This window comes from Physeter macrocephalus, chromosome 14 (genome assembly GCF_002837175.3).
Source record: "Physeter macrocephalus isolate SW-GA chromosome 14, ASM283717v5, whole genome shotgun sequence".
NCBI lineage: Eukaryota > Metazoa > Chordata > Mammalia > Artiodactyla > Physeteridae > Physeter > Physeter macrocephalus.
The window spans coordinates 127841123-127861157 of record NC_041227.1 but is presented as its reverse complement, the minus strand read 5'-3'; the positions used below and the strand labels follow the sequence as shown (position 1 = coordinate 127861157).

Genomic DNA, 20035 nt, shown 5'->3' with positions numbered 1-20035 from the left:
CGCCCGAGCTTTCGCCTGTTCGCAGCCGAGCGGGGATAGCTTAAGAGTCAAGCCAGGTTTAAATTAAATTAAACTATATCAGAATAATGTGATACAAGTATTTGAGTTAAATCCCTGTGAAGTCACAGGTTTTTTTTTAAATAGCTGAGAAGCATCAGGCAGTGGTGCGGACGGCCTGCCCCGGGTCCCAGGACTGAGAGTTGGGAAGCGGCGCGTGGGCTGTGCTGGGTGGTGCCTGTCGCGGGGCTTCGTGGTCTTATCTGTTTTGCGAGGTGAGGCGCTGCCGTGGAGCGAGTTTCCATGGGCGGGGATGTTTCCTGGGGCCTCCGCTGTAGGTCTGGGGACGAATGTGGCGACAAGAGGAGAGTGGGGGGAGGGCTTCCTGAAGCCGAAGATTCCGCCCCTTTAGGCGTCCCAGCGGCTCCGGCGCCTGGGGCTGGGGGGCTGCGGGGCTGCGGGGCTGCGGGGCTGCGGGGAGGCCCCAACCAGGAAACAGCAGGACTGCTTTCCTGAAAACGTTACGGGCAGGGGGGGTACGCCAGATAGTACTGCTGGGGGCGGGGGAGTCCGCTGGAGAGCGCAGGAGCGGCGGGCGAAGATTAGCCTAACTTTGAGGCCCGCCCTGTGCCCAGGAGGGTCGTCAAGTCTGCTTTCTGGAACACCGAGGTAGCACTGCCCTACAGGTGACTCGGTTATTTGAATTTGCCTCAGCACTTTGCCACATTTATTCATTGTATGTGCTGTCGAATGACTTACCTACACCCCCTCCGCAGGCTGATGGGAACTAGGAAATGTTTGGCTTTACTCCCTTCTCTTTTAGTGTAAAGGATGCCTGAATTCTAACTCAAGCAAGATGGTTCTTTGGGATGCGAGTCCCCCATCTCAGTCTGCCGCAGCTTTCCAAACAAATTCCCTAGTCCTCGCCCCAAGAACTCATCTGTCGGTTTATTGGCCTGTCCTGTGGTGAGCAGGATGAGCTTGAACTCGGTAGCATTAAGGCATCCATGGTGAGACGTTACTGTTAAAGGGTGCAGGAAAGATCTTAGTAGGATTAAGTGTGAGGGTGGCACGGTGTGGAAGCACATGCCTCTAACAGGTCTCTTCTAAAGTCGTTAGCCTAAGGCCCTTGGACTGGCTTCCGTTGTGTGTATTTTTGTGAATAAACAGTCCCTAACTTTTATTATATTGTCAAAGGGGTACCTCCAAAATAAGAGTTGCTGTAAAGTCTATTGGCAGAAGACAGTTTTGCTTTGGTTTTTGTGGATTTTTTTGTTTGTGTGTTTTTGCCTGACTTCATGTAGGGTAAGGTGGGTCGGTTCCTCTGATGGATTGGCCAGGGCCAGGCCCAGTGCTCGGTTCTGAGAATACAGCTGTGCACAGGGTCCACCTGTTCCCTGCCCTCTGGAACTTGATAGAATAAGAAATGTAAACAGAATTAACTGAGCTTTGGAATGAAATACTTCCTTTTCCTCACGGGAGAGAATAATAGAGGCACCAGTGGTACATGGTGTAAGTTTTTTTTAATGTTTTTATGTGGCATAAATTTCACAAAAGTGTCAAACTAAACAGATTCGCCATTAATCCATTGTACTACATACTGCAAGTAAAAAATGGGGGACCATGTCACCTCCACTTATGTATTATTTGTGCATTCGCTATGCTTCTATATATATGTATGTATATATGCTTATTACTAATGCGTTAAATGCCAGCATTTCGTTTTTCATGCTTAGACAATAGAAGCTCTAATATTTTCTTCTTGCCCCAGTGGATTTTCTGTATATCACTGTGGAAATACTAGTCTAAGACACCTTGGAATCCCAGCCTGAGTTTTTTATTCTTCACCGTTCTTCCCTTGAATGATGTGTTTAAGGGTTTATAACAGTTCTTTATACTCATGTGCTATCCAGTTGACTTGCTACAATGTTAAATAGCAAACATTTTATTGGCATTGGCATTTTATCTGATTGGCATTCTGGACATCTTTTCCTTCCACTAAGCATTAATTCACTAGACTTAAGTTTTTTGGTCAGGCTCATCTCCTAGTTAAGGATGTTGAAAAACCTCTTTGGTTGTCTTTTGTAATGCCTGATTCCTAAGACACTTTAAGAAGTTTGAAATACCAAGCAGAAATGAGCCAGGAATATTGATCTTAAAATCCAACTATGTCTGTTTTCTAGCTATGGAAGAAAAAGAATGGGTCAAAAGAAATTTTTTAAAATGTCCTTCAACCTAGCTTCTTTCAAGTGAATTTAAAAGGTACAACACCTAAATAAAGTATTAGTATTTACTCTATGTATTGTGTGCTCCCCGTAACCTCACATTTCTCTTTTTCAGGAATAGGAGAGTGCTATTCCACCCAGAATGGAAGTGTGTCCTTACTGTAAGAAGCCATTTAAACGATTAAAATCCCATTTGCCATACTGTAAGATGATAGGACCAGCTTTGCCTGCTGTTTGTCAGTCCAAGCCGGCTACACTCCCACGTGCTAAAAAAATCAAAGGGCCAATCAGAGACTCAGTTAAAGCAAAAGAGAAAGGGTTAGGGACAGATAGTAAGAAAAGAAATCCTGAACTGAAAGGGGACAGATCAGAACAACAGACAGTTAAGTCCTCTCCACGACTAGCTGTTGGTTTGGAAAAAACAAGTAATACAAAGGCTGATAAAGACTTCAAGAATCAAATTCAACCCTCCCTCAAAATGCTAAAAAATACTGAACTGAAGATTACTTCCCAGGGAGAAACTACAGCTCAGTTTTCTGCATCAGAAAACACCACTCCTAAAAAAGAGCTTGCCGAAGATTTGTCTAAGTCAGAGGAAGGTAGAAATAACCCTTCAGAAACTGAAGCTTCTTTAGCTCTTGGCCCAATGGAACCTTCTCTGGCAAATCAAGATAGGAAATATTCTTTGGCCTTCCCTAATGATGTACAAGCCACTTCTGCTGATTTAAGATTGGACAGAGTGGATGCCCCAAGACAGAACCTTCTCATAAAATTACTAGATATGCCTCTGGGCGATGATCACAGTTCTCCCACGAATCTCAATTACGGGGTTAAAAGGGTAAGCACATCATCAAGCAGTGAGAGAGACTCCAAGGCCGGGGATCACCTCTTGGGAGTCTCTGCTAGAGACTCTGGGACTTGGGAAAAGAACACAGAATCACAAATTGCAGCTTTTAAAGTTAGCCCGTTAGGTAAAATCCAGGTCAAGGAGAACCAGGGAAAAGGACTTGACCTTGGAGCAGAGGCATGTGGGAGCCAAGGAAATGCAGAGAAAAGTGCATTCGCAACAGAAATGCAGGAATGGGCTGCCAAGAGCAATGATTCAGTCATGGAGATGAAATATCGAGGTGAAGGCCCCGATTTAGAGTTGCTCACGCCAATGGGGACAGATTGCAGTGAGCTTCTCTCTGTTTCACAGTCACGTAATCAAAGTCTTGCCTCTCTGGCTATGAAATTTCTCCAAGAAGAGAAGGCAGAAGCCTTCAGCCGTAATCAAGTCCCTGCTATGAAGGCATTGACAAAGAGTGAGGAACAAGCTTCTCTGACACCCAAGTCGGGCTGTCGGCCGCCAGCATCGCACCTCAGGGGCCAGCATTCTGCACATTCAACCCATCATCACGGTTCTAAAAGCCCCTTCACAGGCCATATCGGTGCCAGCGACAGAAAGACCCTGTCCAGCTCCCTGGGGCTGGAGTGGTTTCCAGAGCTCTATCCGGGTTATCTTGGGCTCGGGGTGTTGCCGGGGAAGCCTCAGCATTGGGGCACATTGGCCCAGAAGCCTGCGCTCATCAGTACCCAGGGGGAAAGCTGCTCACAAGGTAAACACGCTCCCGTTCAAGCTCATCCAAACAGCTCTGTGCCTTTTGAATCAATGGGGTCCAGAACGCCCACATTCACTCACTTGACTTTTCTCGTACCTAGGCATTCTAGTGCGCTGGACTTGTAAGTGTTCTCAGAACGTGACTTCTTGCTCCCGGGGTCAGTAATAACAGTGGTTTATCACTCTCCCTTCCCCTCCACCAAGAGGTGAAGGTTGGACTATGACAGGCTGGCCGGTGATGCTGATAACAGTTGACCTTCTACATTTGGAAGAGGCATGGCCTCTTCTAGAAATTGGGTGGGTATTCAGGCTGAAGAGACTCAGGAAAAACATGAAGACTTCAGGGTCTGCCTAAACAGAACAAGCGCCGGGCTCAGATCTCAGTCAGGACCAGGTTGGGCAGAAAATAGGTCCCAGACGTGTGGTGAGATGCAGCATCTAGCAGTTTAGAGTAGCACAGAAGGGAAGAGCAGATGGGGTTCTTGGCTTGGGGGGCAGCCTGGGATGGCAGTCAAGGCAGGTGGAAGTGGGGCCTCAGGGATGAGCCGGTGAAGATTGGGAGCAGAGGGTGTGGCCAAAAGGGAGCAGAAATCCATGCCCTGGGAAAGTCAGGCCACAGAGAATAGGACCCAGGAGTGGAAGCAAAGATGGAGCCTCAAGACACGAGAGATTAGGTAAGAAGGATGGGGGGAAAGAGGCCGGACATCAAAACCGATTGGATTGTGAGTCTGTCTCTTCCGAAGCTCCCTGGGTGCTCCTCGTTGGTGCCTAGAATGGGTTCAGCAGTGGGCAGGACGGAGGGCCGGGTAGGAGCCAAGAGTGTCCCTACGGCCCCCTCAGTGCCCTCGCTTTTTTCTGCTGAGTCTCACCTTTAGTTATTGAACTGCTTCTCTAATTACAAAACATAGAGTGTCTCCATTTTCCTCCCCAGAAGCTTTGGATTACTTCTTTTTGTTTGGGTTTTCTAGGGGCGTGGTTAGACGTGGTCACAGTAGCAGCCATCTCTTTCTTGCCTAGAGTTCTTTGGTGCTTTCAGGTTATTTTGACAGGAGACCCAAAGCCACTCAGAATAGGCTTGCAGCAGAAAAGCTTGTATTATCCCTTCCTAAAGGATACATTTTTCCCCTCGACTATGTTTTGTGAATGATCACATATTCACTAAGCCCTAGTTTGGCTGTTGTGGAAAGCGTTTTCTTTTGTATTTTAATTATCCCTTTCTAAAGGTTTCAAAATGGACGCGTATTAAGAGGGTTGCTAGCTTAAAGCTACGTTTCCTTCAGCTGCCTTAGTGGTTAACCGGGTTTTCTACAAACAGGTCTAACATCTTCACTGACTTTACAGAGTTGTAGTATCAGGTCCCTACTCCATCTTAACATAGAATTAATAGACTCACATTTGCGTTGCTTTGTGGTTTTCAGGGTGCTTCACCTATCTTCTGATTTTGGCCTCACCACTCTGAGAGGTGGACAGAGTGCTTTTCTCTCTGTTTTGCAGGTGATGAAACAGGCACAGGGGATAAGTGATTTGTCCAAGGTGGTGATGCCAGTAAGTGGTAGAGGTGCAAGTAGAACCCCGTCTCCTGAGGCCTAGTTTAAAGCTTTCACTCAGCCATGTTGTAGAAAATGCGCCACAGCTAGACGCACAGGTGTTGTTTATATCTCCGAGCTTCTCTGTGGTTTTCAGTGGCATAAACACACACGGCCCGTAGCAAATCTCTAGCAAGTAGAAGGGCTTCTTTGTATTCTGTCCTACCCTCTGTAGTGCGAAGGTGAGTTCATTTCAGTGGGAAAGGGGAGGGAACTAATAATGTTTATCAGGTGGTGGCGGTTTCTGGTCGTTGTGCGAGATGCCTGATGTAATTATCTCCTTTAATCCTCGTGACAGTTATGAGGGGCTGTCACTGCCAAAGATTGCCCTCTGTTGTGGGCGAGGAGTCTGAGCCTCAGAGGGCTCAGTGACTTGCCCACGTTCACCAGTAAGCGGCAGTCGGGAGTCAAATCCAGGTCCATCTGGCTTGTACATCCATGGTCTTTAAACTCAGCCTCAGGCTTACTTTAGGGCAGTTAGTGGTCAATATCACGGTTGATGTAGGTTATTAGTAACACTTCCTTTAATAGGTCCCAAGATTACAGTAATAATAAGGTAAGAGATAACAGTAACCCGTGTCACCAAATCACTAGGCTTGTGAAATTGAATATGGGGGAAAAATACAAGTTTTCCTTTAATAGTAAGTTCTTCCAGAATAGTGGCTAGAAACGATTTTGTTCTCTTTTATTGGTCACAGTCTGTAATGTGTGATTAGTTTGGGTTCCTGTATCGGGGAATGTGTAGCCATCACTGTGCCTCTAGTTCTGTTGTAAACCGAAAAACCGTTGGAAGTTGGCTCCACCATTAACGGTCAGACTGTGATGCTGCTACCAAATGAACAGGAGACACTAGAAGAGACCCTAGGATCTCAGTTAAGGTCAAGACCTGATTCCTCAGTTGGCCAGGGACTTCAAGGCCGTCAAATCTACAAGGATAAAAAAGTAGTGTGGCTCCTCAGCTTTGCACCTTCACCTGGCAATGACTGTCCCCAGTGACTGCAGGGTCAGACTGACCTCCCATGCAATCATTGCAGAAGAGCTTGGGCTATATGTGCCCTTACTCAGGCAAAAGCTTTGATGGGCCACTCCTCTTCTATCTCAGGAAACCAACTCATCCCTTTGATGCTTAAAGGCAGGAGCAGTGAGCTAAGAGTTACTGAGTTAACTATATATCAGGTGTGATACCTGCATGTTTACCTAAGTTATCTTAAGGAATCTTATACCGGTTCTGGGAGATGGGTATTATCCCCTTTTACAGATGAGGAAACTGAGTTTCAGAGAGGATGAGTAACTTGCCCAGTATCCAGTTTCTAACGTTATCTGATGGTCTTTGCCAAGGTTTTCCGGGCAGTGTTTCTTGCACTGGACCGTTGGGCTCCAGGATGTCGTCAGTTTTCTTTGCTGCACGGGGAAATACAGCTAGTCCTCATACATCAGGTACCTGAGTAGACTTAGGTGAGGTGATTCTACCAGCTGCAAAGGCACCTAGGGCCTTCATTGTGATGAAACAAGGTAGGACCGGAAGCTCTCATGGTTGATGAAAAATGGGTATGTTTTGAGGACCTAGGCTAGGAAATCCCGAGGCAGACTGATGGTTCTGAGGATGCCGCCAAGTTGGGCTGCAGTAAATCAGGAGTCGGGGGGTCAGGCTCATGGGATTCGGCAGTGCTAGGAGCAATCTTCTGAGCTTCAGGGAGAGAGATTCTCGTGGGCCTAACGACCAGGAGGAGTGCTTTTCCTGGCCTGAGAGAAGGTAGATTTTAGAAGTTCAAGATTTAAATCTCAGGAGACTCAACAAGTACCAGGGTCTGGGAGTTCTCAACAATAGAGGACGTCGTTCAAAGAAACCTCTCAGGGTCCCAGTCGCCTTGAGAGCATTCAGCTGGGAGGGCTGGCTGGGCCTTTACAGAATTCAGGTGCCTTGGCTTTGGGGCTGAAAGTGTAAGAGATCTAGGTCCTCGGTTCCCAAATCTGGACAGTTAACAGTTTCACGTGGCCATTTTTTTTTTTTTAAGAGTAAAGATTGCTAGGCATCGTCCCCAGAGATTGATTCTGAAGCGAGGCCTCAGAATTGTATTTTCAGACGTTTCCTCGGTGTCACCGAAGGTCAGCCAAGTTTGAGAACCGCTCCTGGAGGTGATGGCCCTGGCGCAGGTGCCTCAGACCCAGCAGTGGGCTGTTCTCAAATTGTGGCAGGGGAGAAGGTGGTTTGGAAGAAAAAAAACTTTGTGTAATTACAAAAAGCAAAATGTGGCTGACGGGGTTACCAGAAGGTCAAGTGAGAAAACTTTATAGGTCATGGGTTTTTAAAGGCCAAGAAACAGCTAAATAAAGGCTGTTCTCTAACCTGCAACGAGGATTTCCATCCGTAGGGTATCCGTGTGAGGTGGGTTTTTTTTGTTTTGTTTTTTTAAATTTATTTATTTATTTATTTATTGGCTGTGTTGGGTCTTCGTTGCTGCATGCAGGCTTCTCATTGCGATGGCTTCTCTTGTTGTGGAACACGGGCTCTAGGCACGCGGGCTTACTAGTTGTGGCTCGCAGGCTCTAGAGCGCAGGCTCAGTAGTTGTGGCACACGGGCTTAGTTGCTCCGTGGCATGTGGGATCCTCCTGGACCAGGGCTCGAACCCATGTCCCCTGTATTGGCAGGAGGATTCTTAACCACTGCACCACCAGGGAAGCCCTTGGGTAGTGTTTTTACATCCACAGCAACTTTTACCACACCTGCTAAACCCGTTGTAAATATTTGCTTAATTTACCCTTTATCCTAAGGAACCAAACCAAGACCAGAGAACCAGCAATAGTAGAGATTCCCTGCCTGTCACCAAACATGGAAAATAACAGGGGCAGGGAAAATGTACATACATAGCCGAAACCCTCCTTTCTGTTCTACTTTATAGTTACTCATGTATTGAACATAAATAAGAAGTGTGCTGGTCAGCAGTAGTGCCGGGCTGGGCTGATAGAGCTGGCTTGTCGACTGTTGTAGTGACAAGTAGCAGTAATTAACGTGACAGTAGAAAGTCATGCTTTTTGCTAATAAGATGTTTAGCAGATGAGAGGAAGTATAAATGATTCATTAAGTATGTACCCCTGGATCATCTGGGCATTATATTCATCGGATCGGAAATGGATCTAGGTCCTGATCCCCAGGGTCCCTTAGTCTGTTGAAGAACCTTTTCTTGATGTGGAATAGACGGCTTTGACCTTCAGTGGTTACCAGTTAGCCGCAGCCCAAGGCAGACATTAATCCACCTATTTAGAATATACCTTTCCTGCAGCCTCGCCCTGGGAACCTTGGGCAGTGAGTGTTGGGGAAGAGGATGGATTTAAATGAATTATCACAGTGACTGTTTGGAACCCTAGTTCCTTTGTTGGAAAGAAGTTCGACGGCGGTAAGAAGTTTGGAAGCCCCGGCCAGGCTCACAACCTCCAGCTTCTCTCTAAGGAGGCTCTTGGGAGCTGTCCAAACAGGTGAGTCTGGAATCACGACTGCTGGGCTCTGTTGCTGGTTCCAAGCATTTGGAGAACTTTCTCTTCCTTTAGCCATGGCTGTTACAGCAGGCTCGAGAAAGAGAAGAGGACAACCTTACTGCTTGTCTTACTACTCTCCTGCTTGGCTGTTTTCATCCAGGAGTTTGATGTAATTAAAAGCACCAAAGCTAATAATAGCAACTGCCATTTATTGAGCAGCTTTCATTTTTTCAGTACTTACCCCTGCCTCTCTCTGCCACCTGCCCGTCTCTGCCTTCCCCACGTTGATTGTCCCCAAGCCAGGAAGGCTCACCCTCAAGTTAACCAGCTGTATTCATCTCCTCTCCACGAAAGATTTTAACCAAACTCCCCAAAATAAGAGTGACTAATTTAAATTTATTAAAATTGAGGTCTTTTGGTTTTAGCCTTTTCGTCACGTGCGCGCGCAATATAGTGGTATGTAAATTCTTTGCAATTCCTTTGCCTAAGCTAACCGGGTAACTTGAGTCCCTCACAGATAGGGCCCCTAGGGGCCTTTCTCTCTAACAGTGAGACCTGCTTCTCTTTAACAGGCTGGATCAGGTGTCGTACCACCGTGAAGAGCAGAGGAGTTGGTGGCATCATGGTGCTCTTCACAGGGTACTTCGTCCTTTGTTGTAGCTGGAGCTTCAAGCATCTGAGTAAGCCTTTCTCTATTTTTAGCCTAAATTACAGGTCACATCCCATTATAGGCACCTCCAAGGGATTTTCCGAACTGCTTTTTTGTTTTTCAGTTTTGCATTATCTGACATGCCCTAGAGAATGAGCTGTTGCCTGAGAGGTTTTCTTTGGAGGTTTTTTTTATTGGGGGTTTTGGTTATAGTGGCCTTTATAAGATTTGACTAGAATTTACATAACTGCTGTTATGCTCCATTTAAGATTGTCACTGGAGATCTGGTGAGCTTTGTGTTTTCTCCTTAAAGCTATTTGCCTGTTAGAAGATCAGGGCTCTTCTCCAAGGTGACGTTTTAATTCCTATGTAAGAGCTTCCTTTTAGGATTGAAACCAAATAGCATTATACCCTAAAAGAGAGGAGGAGAAGCAAAATACAGCTGTCACTCATCAGTGTGTCTTAAGGCTTAGAGCTGTTCTATTTACTCCACTTTTAACATTAAAAGCACAACACCTTTCTAGTGACGCGTTTCAGCTTGCTCCAAATCTTACCAGAAGGAAAATGCCTAGATTTCATTGCTCTTTTAGTTCCAGATCAGTTTTGCTCATTTTTTAAAGTAAAGAAAAAAAAAACAGAAAAAGCCCAGTATTCTTCCACAATTTAAAAACAAAAAAACCCCAAACCCTTTCAGATGAAAATTTTCAGTGTAAAAGTGTAAGATAATCATTAACACTGGAGGCCAGTAGAATTCACAAGCTTCTAAAATATCAGATTTGACTCTAACTGGATTTGTTGCTAATTCAGTACCAGTACATAGGGCGCAGGTCAAGCAGCGGGAATGTGTCTGCACCAAACTCTTGCATCCTGACTAGCAGGGAATAGCTGCTGGCCCTTGTCTAATATGCATGGCCATCGGTGAGAAAGAGGAATTCCTTTCTGATCATCCCCGCCTAAATGGAGATGCCTAAAATCCCAAGTCATTTCTTTCACAGGGAAAAAGCCTTCCCTGAAAGTTTTACCTGCCTGAAGGAGACCATTTAGGTGATGCTTGAGGTTATTTTTCATATCTCTAACTTGAGACTGAAGAAAGTGAGACAGAAACTTCTCGTTGTGCTTAAGACTTTACTTCTAAATTTATAAAACAAAAATACAACAGAATGATCTGTAGAGTCAAGACGTAGAAACAGTCAACAGAATGGCCTCTTAGATCCTTATGTTTATCTCTGTTTATCCTAAGAGCTGTAGCGCTGGTGTAAATAGCATTGACCTGGACACCACGTAAGAAAGCTTTGGCACTCCAAGGCAGGGACGGTGGAGATGGCTGCAGTGCGAATTTAACAATGGAAACTTGTACTGGGGGCAGGGGAGAGCGTGAAAAGAATAAAATTATTGGAATCTAACAATTCTGTAGGAAGCCAGTTTTATAATGTGGACAGATCTGCTTCTGTCTGGATATTTCTTTTGGCTTGTTCTCAAAAGTGACAAAGTTACTGAGAAAAACTTCAGTTTGTTTAATCATAAAGGCTGATGTTATTCAAGGAGACAAGAAGATGGCAGAGTTTGTCATTAAAATTTTTTAATAGCTATCTCCTAATAGCTCATATCTCAATTTTAAATCTTTCTCTCTAAAATTATTCTCTATATCTTGGCATTTTACTATTCATCTCTACTAGATACTCGGCTACATGTACACTGGTACAGAATAGTATCTGAAGTGGCAGGAAATCAGCACACATCAGACCCTTCCCCTTGGGAATGGTTAGGCTCTTTTGGGTCCTTGACCAGATCTTGGCCGGTGTCAGAAACATAAAAGCAGAGGGTGGGTTCAGAGTTGCAGGTGAGCCTCTGAAAAATCCTTGGCAGGTTATTTTTTAATCCAGTTAAAGCAGCACACTAAACAGAAGGCTAAATCACCTTTTCCACATCTTAAGTGAGTATAATAGTGAGCAGATGGTTTCTGCCTATCGTCTCTTCTTGGAAGCTTTTCAGAACTCCACCCCTATCCCTTCCCAAGAATTTCAGCGTAATACTCAAATATTCCTCCCACTTTGTTAGGGTTGTTTTTGGCTGGTGGGGTTTTTATGTCTCTTTCCTCATCAGAATATTCCATGTTTTTCTAATTTTCTGCCTTGGTCCCTAGAGAATAACTTGGATCCTTATAAAGGCTTCAAGGAAATGTAATGTAGATCTCACAGATGGATAACGGTTTTCAACCTCTTTTCCAACATCAGAGGTTGATTACATATCAGATAGCGATATGCCCCTGTCAATCAACCAATGGGTCTGTCTGTATCTTCCCTTTGCTTGTGATATCCTCAGGCCAAAATACATGTGTTCAGTCCCAGCTTCTTCAAAACTATGAAAAAGCAGGTGTGCTGTTCTAAGGCCAGCATTCATGTATTTGCACACCTCTTCCTTCTCTCTTCCCAGAACTCGATGCTGGCTTATCTTCTGCTGTATCTCCCTTTTCTGTTCTTCAGTCCCCTGTCCCCCCCCTCTCTAATTATCCCCAGTGGGAGTAATTTAATTCTGCATCAAATTCTCATGGTTAAGGGAAAGGTGTGCTAGAATTCTCCATAAGGAAAAATTCACGGTTGAGGAAGAGTATACTAGAGGTAGTTATTTTAGTTTAATATGACAGAATTTTCAGAACTCCAAAAACAGTATCTTGCCTTTGGGAAAGGCTTTGTGGCCTTTCTTTGTAAATGCCCTGTAAGAGACACGGTCAGGGAGGGGTCTCCCTGCACCTGCCCCTTTGCCTTACTCTAGATCAGAAATGCTCAGGGTACAAAGGTAGGTGAGAATGACCTCTCAGCTGTGTCGTCTTCCCCAATCCCCTCGAGCCCAGGGGTCAGCAGACCACGACAGCCCACAGACACAAGCCAGCATGTGGCCTATTTTTGTAAAGTCTCCGTGGGACACAGCCCTGCGTCTTTGGTTAGGTGATGGCTGTGGCTGCTTCCACGGTGCAGTGGCAGAGTTGAGTTGTCGCAACAGAGACCATAGACCCTGCAAAGCTGAAAATGGTTACTCTCCGGCCCTTTACAGAAAGCGTGCCAAGCCCTGCCCCAGATGGACAGGACGCCTCACGGGCTCCTGTGTCGGAGGGATGAAGAGGACTGGGGATCTCCGCTTTGAAGCGTTTGGTTAGGAAACGCGTTTCAGGAGGAGAAGCCTTTCTGGATTCAGTACCTAAGCGCCTGAGCATTGCCCCTCAGCTCCCCACAGCATGTGAGTGCAGTGGCGGCGGCAAGAGTGAGCCCACAGCCCCCGAGAGTTGTCATCCGGATCATTTTTGTCCCTACTGTAAGTAACCTAGCGCCACTTGTCGTAATCAGAATGCTAAAACATCATGAAAGGGTTTTACTCCGTTAGATCACAATAAATACTTTACATCTCTGAAAATAAGTTCCTTAATGAGAAAAACGAACTACTTAATGGCCCATCAGTCCTGGAGGGATATCTGCTGCTTGTTGCCCGGTGTGTTGTGTTAGTTCCCGGTGTGCAGCATGGTGATGCAGTTATACATACATATTTCTATCCTTTTATGTATACGTATTCTTTTACAGATTCCTTTCTCTTATAGTTTATTACAAAATTTTGAGTAGAGTTCCCTGTGCTACACAGTAGGTCCTTGTTGATTATCGATTTTATATAGAGTGGTGTGTATCTGTGAATCCCAACCTCCTACTTTATCCCTGCCCCCCCCCCGCCCTTTTCCCCTTTGGTAACCATAAATTTGTTTTCTACGTCTGTGGGTCTTTTTCTGTTTCATATATAAGTTCATTTGTATCATTTATTTTTTGTAGATTCCCCATATAAGCGATATCATATATTCGTCTTTGTCTGGCTTACTTAGTATGATCATCTCCTAAGTCCATCCACGTTGCTGCAAATGGCATTATTTCGTTCTTTTTAATGGCTGAGTAATATTCCATTGTATATATGTACCATATCTTCTTTATCCATTCCTCTGTCAGTGGACATTTAGGTTGCTTCCATGTGCTGACTATTGTAAATAGTGCTTCTGTGAACATTGGGGTACATTTATCTTTTCGAATCATGGTTTTCTCCAGATATATGCCCAGCAGTGGGATTGTAGGATCATATGGTAGCTCTATTTTTAGTTTTTTAAGGAACCTCCATACTGTTCTCCATAGTGGCTGTACCAATTTACATTCCCACCAACAGTGCAAGAGGGTTCCCTTTTCTCCACACCCTCTCTAGCATTTATTTATTTTTAAAAACATTCTTTTTATTTATTTTTTAATCAACACCTTAATAGATTCACAATTACTTTATCAGTACTGATCCTTTTTTTGTTTGTTTGTTTGTTTTTGGCTGCATCAGGTCTTAGTTGAGGTCTTAGTTGCGGCATGGGGATCTTTCGTTGCAGTGTGTGGGCTTCTCTCTAGTTGTGACGCATGGGCTCTAGAGCACGTGGGCTTAGCTGCCCCATGGCATGTGGGATCTTAGTTTCCCAACCAGGGATCTAACCTGGGCCCCCTGCAGTGGAAGCATGGAGTGCTAACCACTGGACCTCCACGGAATTCCCTCTAGCATTTATTATTTGTAGACTTTGATGATGGCCATTCTGACCAGTGTGAGGTGATACCTCATTGTAGTTTCGATTTGCATTTCTCTAATAATTAGCCATGTTGAGCATTTTTCATGTGCCTTTGACCATCTGTATGTCTTCTTTGGAGAAATGTCCCATTAGATCTTCTGCCCATTTTTTGATTGGGTTGTTTATTTTTTGGATATTGAGCTATTTTGGAGATTAATCCCTTGTTGGTTGCATCATTTGCAAATATTTTCTCCCATTCTGTAGGTTGTCTTTTTGTTTATGGTTTCCTTTGCTGTGCAAAAACTTTTAAGTTTAATTAGGTCCCATTTGTTTATATTTTCATTATTCTATAAGACAGATCCAAAAAGACACTGCTGCAATTTATGTCAAAGAGTGTTCTGCCTATGTTTTCCTCTAGGAGTTTTATAGTATCCAGTTTTACACTTAGGTTTTTAATCTATTTTGAGTTTATTTTTGTGTGTGGTGTTAAGAGAATGTTCTAATTTCATTCTTTTATATGTAGCTGTCCAGTTTTCCCAGCACCACTTACTGAAGAGATTTTCTCCATTGTATATTCTTGCCTCCTTTGTCATAGATTAATTGACCATGGGTGCGTGGGTTTATTTCTGGGCTTTCTGTCATATTCCATTGATCTTTCTGCTTTTGTGCCAGTACCATACTGTTTTGATGACTCTAGCTTTATAGTATAGTCTGAAGTCAGGGAAGCTGATTCCTCTAGCTCTGTTTTTCTTTCTCAAAATTGCTTTCACTCTTCGGTGCTTTGGCTATTTGGGGTCTTTTGTGTTTCCATATACATTTTAAAATTTTCTGTTCTAGCTCTGCAAAAAATGTCACTGGTAATTTGACAGGGATTGCATTGAATCTGTAGATTGCCTTGGGTAGTATAGTCATTTTGACAATATTGATTCTTCCAATATAAGAACATGGTATATATTTCCATCAGTTTGTGTCACCTTTGATTTCTTTCATCAGTGTCTTTTAGTTTTCAGAGTACAGATTTTTTCCTTTCCTAGGTAGGTTTATCCCTAGGTATTTTATTAGGTTGGCCAAAAAGTTCGTTTGGGTTTTTCCGTAACATCTTACCGAACTTTCTGGCCAACCCAATATTATTTTTGATATGATGGTAAATGTGATTGTTCTCTTTATTTCTCTTTCTGATCTCTCATCATTAGTGTTTAGAAATGCAGATTTCTGTGTATTAATTTTGTATCCTGCAAGTTTACCAAATTCATTCATGAGCTCTAGCAGTTTTTTGTTAGAGTCTTTAGGATTTTCTGTGTATAGTATCATGTCATCTGCAAACAGTGACAGTTTTACTTCTTTTCCAAATTGGATTCCTTTTATTTCTTTTTCTATTCTGATTGCAGTGGCTAGTACTTTCAAAACTATTTTTGAAAGAAAGTGGCAAGAGTGGATATCCTTGCCTTGTTGCTGATCTTAGAGGAAATGCTTTCAGCTTTTCGCCATTGAGTGTGCTGTTAGCTGTGGGTTTGTCATATATGGCCTTTAGTATCTTGAAGTAGGTTCCCTCTGTGCCCATTTTCTGGAGAGTTTTTATTGTAAATGGATGTTGCATTTTATCAAAAGCTATTTCTGCATCTATTGGGATGATCACATGGATTTTATTCTTCAGTTTGTTAATGTGCTGTATTACACTGATTGATTTGCAGATATTGAAAAATCCTTGTATCCCTGGGATAAATGCCACTTGATCATGGTGTATGATCCTTTTAATGTACTGTTGGATTCAATTTGCTAGTACTTTGTTGAGAATTTTTGCGTCTGTATTCATCAGTGATACTGGCCTGTAATTTTCTTTTTTTGTGGTATCTTAGTCTGGTGTTGGTATCAGGGTGATTGTGGCCTCATAGAATGAGTTTGGAAGTGTTCGTTCCTCTGCAATTCTTTGGAATAGTTTCAGAAGGATGGGTGTTAACTCTTCTCTAAATGTTCAATAGAATAGGCCTGTGAAGCCATCTGGTCCTGGACTTTTATTTTGGGGGAGTTTTTTAATCACAGATTCAATTTCAGTACTTGTAATTGGCCTGTTCATATTTTGTTTCTTCTTGGTACAGTCTTGGGAGATTGTACCTTTCTAAGAATTTGTCCATTTCTTCTAGGGTGTCCTTTTTTTTTTTTTTTTTTTTTTCGCAGTACGTGGGCCTCTCACTGCTGTGGCCTCTCCCGTTGCGGAGCACAGGCTCCGGACACGCAGGCTCAGCAGCCATGGCTCACGGGCCTAACCGCTCCGCGGCATGTGGGATCTTCCCGGACCGGGGCACGAACCCATGTCCCCTGCATCGGCAGGTGGACTCTCAACCACTGTGCCACCAGGGAAACCCTAGGTTGTCCATTTTATTGGCATAGAGTTGCTTGTAGTGGTCTTTTACGTTGGTTGTAACTGACTTCTCCTTTTTCATTTCTAATTTTTTTGGTTTGGGCCCTATCCCTTTTTTTCTTTTGAGTTTGGCTAAAGGTTTAGCAATTTTGTTTAGCTTTTCAAAGAACCAGCTTTTAGTTTCATTGACCTTTTTTATTGTTTTATTAGTCTATTTATTTCTTCCGTGACCTTTATGATTTCTTTCCTTCTACCTATTTTGTATTTTGTTTGTTCTTTAGTTGCTTTAGGTGTAAGGTTAGGTTCTTTGAGATTTTTCTTGTTTCCTGAGGTAAGCCTGTATCACCATAAACTTCCCTGTTAGAACTGCTTTTGCTGCATCCCATAAGTTTTGGATCCTTGTGTTTTAGGTTTCATTTGTCTCTGGGTGTTTTTTGATTTCCTTGGTGATCCATTGGTTGTTTAGAAGCATATTGTTTAGCCTCCATGTGTTTGTTTCCCGCCTAGAGAAGTTTCTTTAGCATTTGTTGTAAAGTTGGTTTGGTGGTACCAGTTCTTAAGCTATTGCTTTCTCTGTCAAATCTGAATGAGAGCCTTGCTGGGTAGAGTAATCTTGGTTTTAGGTTTTTCCCTTTCGTCACTTTATATTGTGCCACTCCCTTTTGGCCTGCAGAGTTTCTGCTGAAAAATCAGCTGATGACCTTATGGGAATTTCCTTGTTGCTTTTAATATTTTCTCTTAATCTTTAATTTTTGTCATTTTTCTTACTGTGTGTCTCGGCATGTTCCTCCTTTGGTTACTCCTGTATGGGGCTCTCTGCACTTCCTGGGCTTGGGTGACTGTTTCCTTTCCCATGTTAGGGAAGTTTTCTGCTATTATCTCTTCAAATCTTTTCTCAGACACTTTCTTTCTTCTTCTGGGACCCCTATAATGTGAATGTTGGTGCATTTGATGTTGTCCCAGAGGTCTCTTCAACTGTCCTCATTTCTTTTCATTCTTTATTCTGTTACACAGCAGTGATCTCCACTATTCTGTCTTCCAGTTCACTTATTCGTTCTTCTGCCTCATTTATTCTGCTATTGATTCCTTCTAGTGTATTTTTCATTTCAGTTATTGTAGTCTTCAACTCTGTTTGGTGGTTCTTTCTATTTTCTAACTCTTTCTTAAAACTTCTTGTAGCTCCTCACTCCGCATGCATTCTTTTCCCAAGTTCTTTGCCTCGGTTCACAGGCTACAAGATTGTAGTTTTCTTGCTTCTGGTGTCTGTCCCCAGTGGGTGAGGCTGGTCTAGAGGCTTGTGCAGGCTTCCTGGTGGGAGGGGCCTGTGTCTGTCTGCCCTCTGGGTGGGGCAGGGCTGTAACACGTTGAGAGGTGTCTGTGGTCTCAGGGAGATTTTAGGCAGCCTGTCTGCTGATGGGTGGGGCTGTGTTCCCTCCGTGTTGGTTGGTTGCTTGGCCTGAGGCCTCCCAGCACTGGCACCTGTAGGCTGTTGGGTGGGCCCAGGTGTTGGTGGTAATTACCCAAGCAAGAGGGCTGCCCAGGTAGGTCTGGCCCAGGCTTCTACGAAGTCACTGCTTTCGTCCTGGGTCCTGGTGCTCTGCACCCTCCAAGAGTGGAATCTCTGTTTTCCTCACTCCTGTGGGGCTCCTGCAGTCAAACCCCGCTGGCTTTCGAAGCCAAATGCTCTGGAGGCTCCTCCTCCTGACGCCAGACCCCCAGGCTGGGGAGCCTGATGTGGGGCTCCAAACTCTCACTCTTCTAGGAGGAAGTCTGTGATAAAATTACTCTCCAGTCTCTGGGTCACCCACCCAGGTGGTGTGGGAATTGATTGTGTCGCAGTTGCACCCCCTCCTACCATCTCGTTGTGCTTCCTTCTTTGTCTTTGGATGTAGGATATCCTTTTTGGTAGGTTCCAGTCTTTTTTTAATCAGTTTGTTCAGCAGTTATTTGTGATTTTGGTGTGCTCGTGAGAGGAGGTGAGCTCAAGGTCCTTTCTACTCTGCCATCTTGTCTCCAGTCTGAATGGCTTTCTCCTGCTGGTAAGCCATCAGAATAAAGTGACCAAGTTTAGCAGGGCCTTGATCGCTGATATCTCCCAGTCTGTTTCTGTTCCAAGCCAAAATAGCATTTTCAGTTGTAGGTACCAGCGTATTTAACATCACCTAAGGAATAGTTACTCTTCAGTTTCTGTTGTGGAATGTACTCAATTATTTTTTTTCTGGGCTTCCAGTGCGAATGTCAGTGTAAACGGTCTTTGTGACCTTGAGCAAGTGACTTAACCTCTCTGTGCCTTGGTGTCCTCATCTGGTGTTTGGCAGAGATGCTTTGCAGCTGTACGTTGAGAGAGATACAGCAGTCGACAGCCCCAGACCAGCTCCACCTTGACCCCAGGAATGTGCCTGTGCAGATGAGCTGAGAGTTGATTCTTAAAATGATGTGGGGGACTTTGAAAAAGCCGCCTGAGGTTTGTCCAGATTCTGGAATTATGTGATTACGTCCACAAAGTAACAGGGAGAGGTTCCCCTATCTACGCATTGCTGCCATCTGAGGTAGGGAAATCCTTGAAGACCTTTTATCGAGTCTTTTAATGATTTCTTAGTAATGTTCAAAATAGTTTAAGAGAGTTAAGGTCAGCTGATAACTGATTGATTCTTTTCTTAGATTCAGATCTAAACAAACGCAGCATGATCCAGGGATATGCCTCTTGGCTTCCGTTTGCAATATTGTGAACTTGCCTTACGAGGATGCATTTGTTGTTTATACTACGACATAAGTTTGCACAGCCAGGCCCACCCATTTATGTGATCTGGCAGATTCCAGGCTTCCTGAGGAAGACTAGAGGTTCTTTTCAAAGCTGGAGTTGTCCATGAGTGAGGCTCTGCTCCATGCAAAGCCAGTGTGCTTCAGCCAGGAGACAGGAGCTCGTGTCTCCACAAAGCCAGGAGAAAAGTCTGGAATGCTCCTAACATGTTGTTCTGTTTTAAACAGCCTTCTACATTTTGTCTCTTAAAATTGTGCTCCACATCTTCCCTGGCATTGGTGGGAGCTTCCCTGGGTAAGCAGCAGTGCTTAGATTCTGCTTCCAGGGCAGCCGCGTGCCTTCCCAAACACGGCTTCCAGCAGTGTGTGTAGAAATGCAGCCTGAGAATTCCCATCCACCCTGCAGAAGAGTTAACGGTGATACCCAGGCTTCTCTCCATCCTCGAAGATTTACCGGAAAGGTTCGGTTACTGGAGGCTGGAAACATTCACAGGCACGTCTGGACACCCTGCTGTAATGCACATGGTCTGTGTAAGGTGGGGTGTCTCTGCTACCTACTTGAGATTAATCCTGAGTGATAATACCTGAAATACTGCCTTTTTTCTATCTGTATTAAAATATTCAGCTATTAAGAATAAATCATTTTGTATTATCAGTAGAGTGTTTTATACTTTATGGGAAGCCCTATCTGCTGCTACTATTTCTTTTGGTCCTTTTTTTCCCCGATTTACAGATTATCCAGTTACTCTCAATACCTGCTCCCCCCGCCCCTGCCATGTTCATCCTACATAGTACTGTTACCACTCTTCATAAC

General features: G+C 44.1%; 1 protein-coding gene across 10 annotated transcripts; it reads left to right on the top strand.

Moving 5' to 3' along the window:
- Positions 1-100: 100 nt before the first annotated feature.
- MTNAP1 (mitochondrial nucleoid associated protein 1) lies at positions 101-19838 on the top strand. Of its 10 annotated transcripts, XM_055090130.1 has the most exons (7): positions 101-272; positions 1302-1509; positions 2181-2259; positions 2338-3820; positions 8776-8883; positions 9456-9563; positions 12584-19838. In XM_055090130.1, exons 4-7 carry the CDS (start codon positions 2365-2367, stop codon positions 12646-12648), a joined length of 1737 nt encoding a protein of 578 aa, XP_054946105.1. In that variant the 5' UTR covers positions 101-272; positions 1302-1509; positions 2181-2259; positions 2338-2364; the 3' UTR covers positions 12649-19838. The 10 variants fall into 10 exon arrangements, 7 of the variants coding, with proteins under 7 accessions (XP_054946105.1, XP_023986114.1, XP_028354817.1 ...); XM_024130346.3 differs by lacking the exon at positions 1302-1509; XM_028499016.2 differs by lacking the exon at positions 2181-2259.
- The last annotated feature ends 197 nt before the right edge of the window (positions 19839-20035 follow it).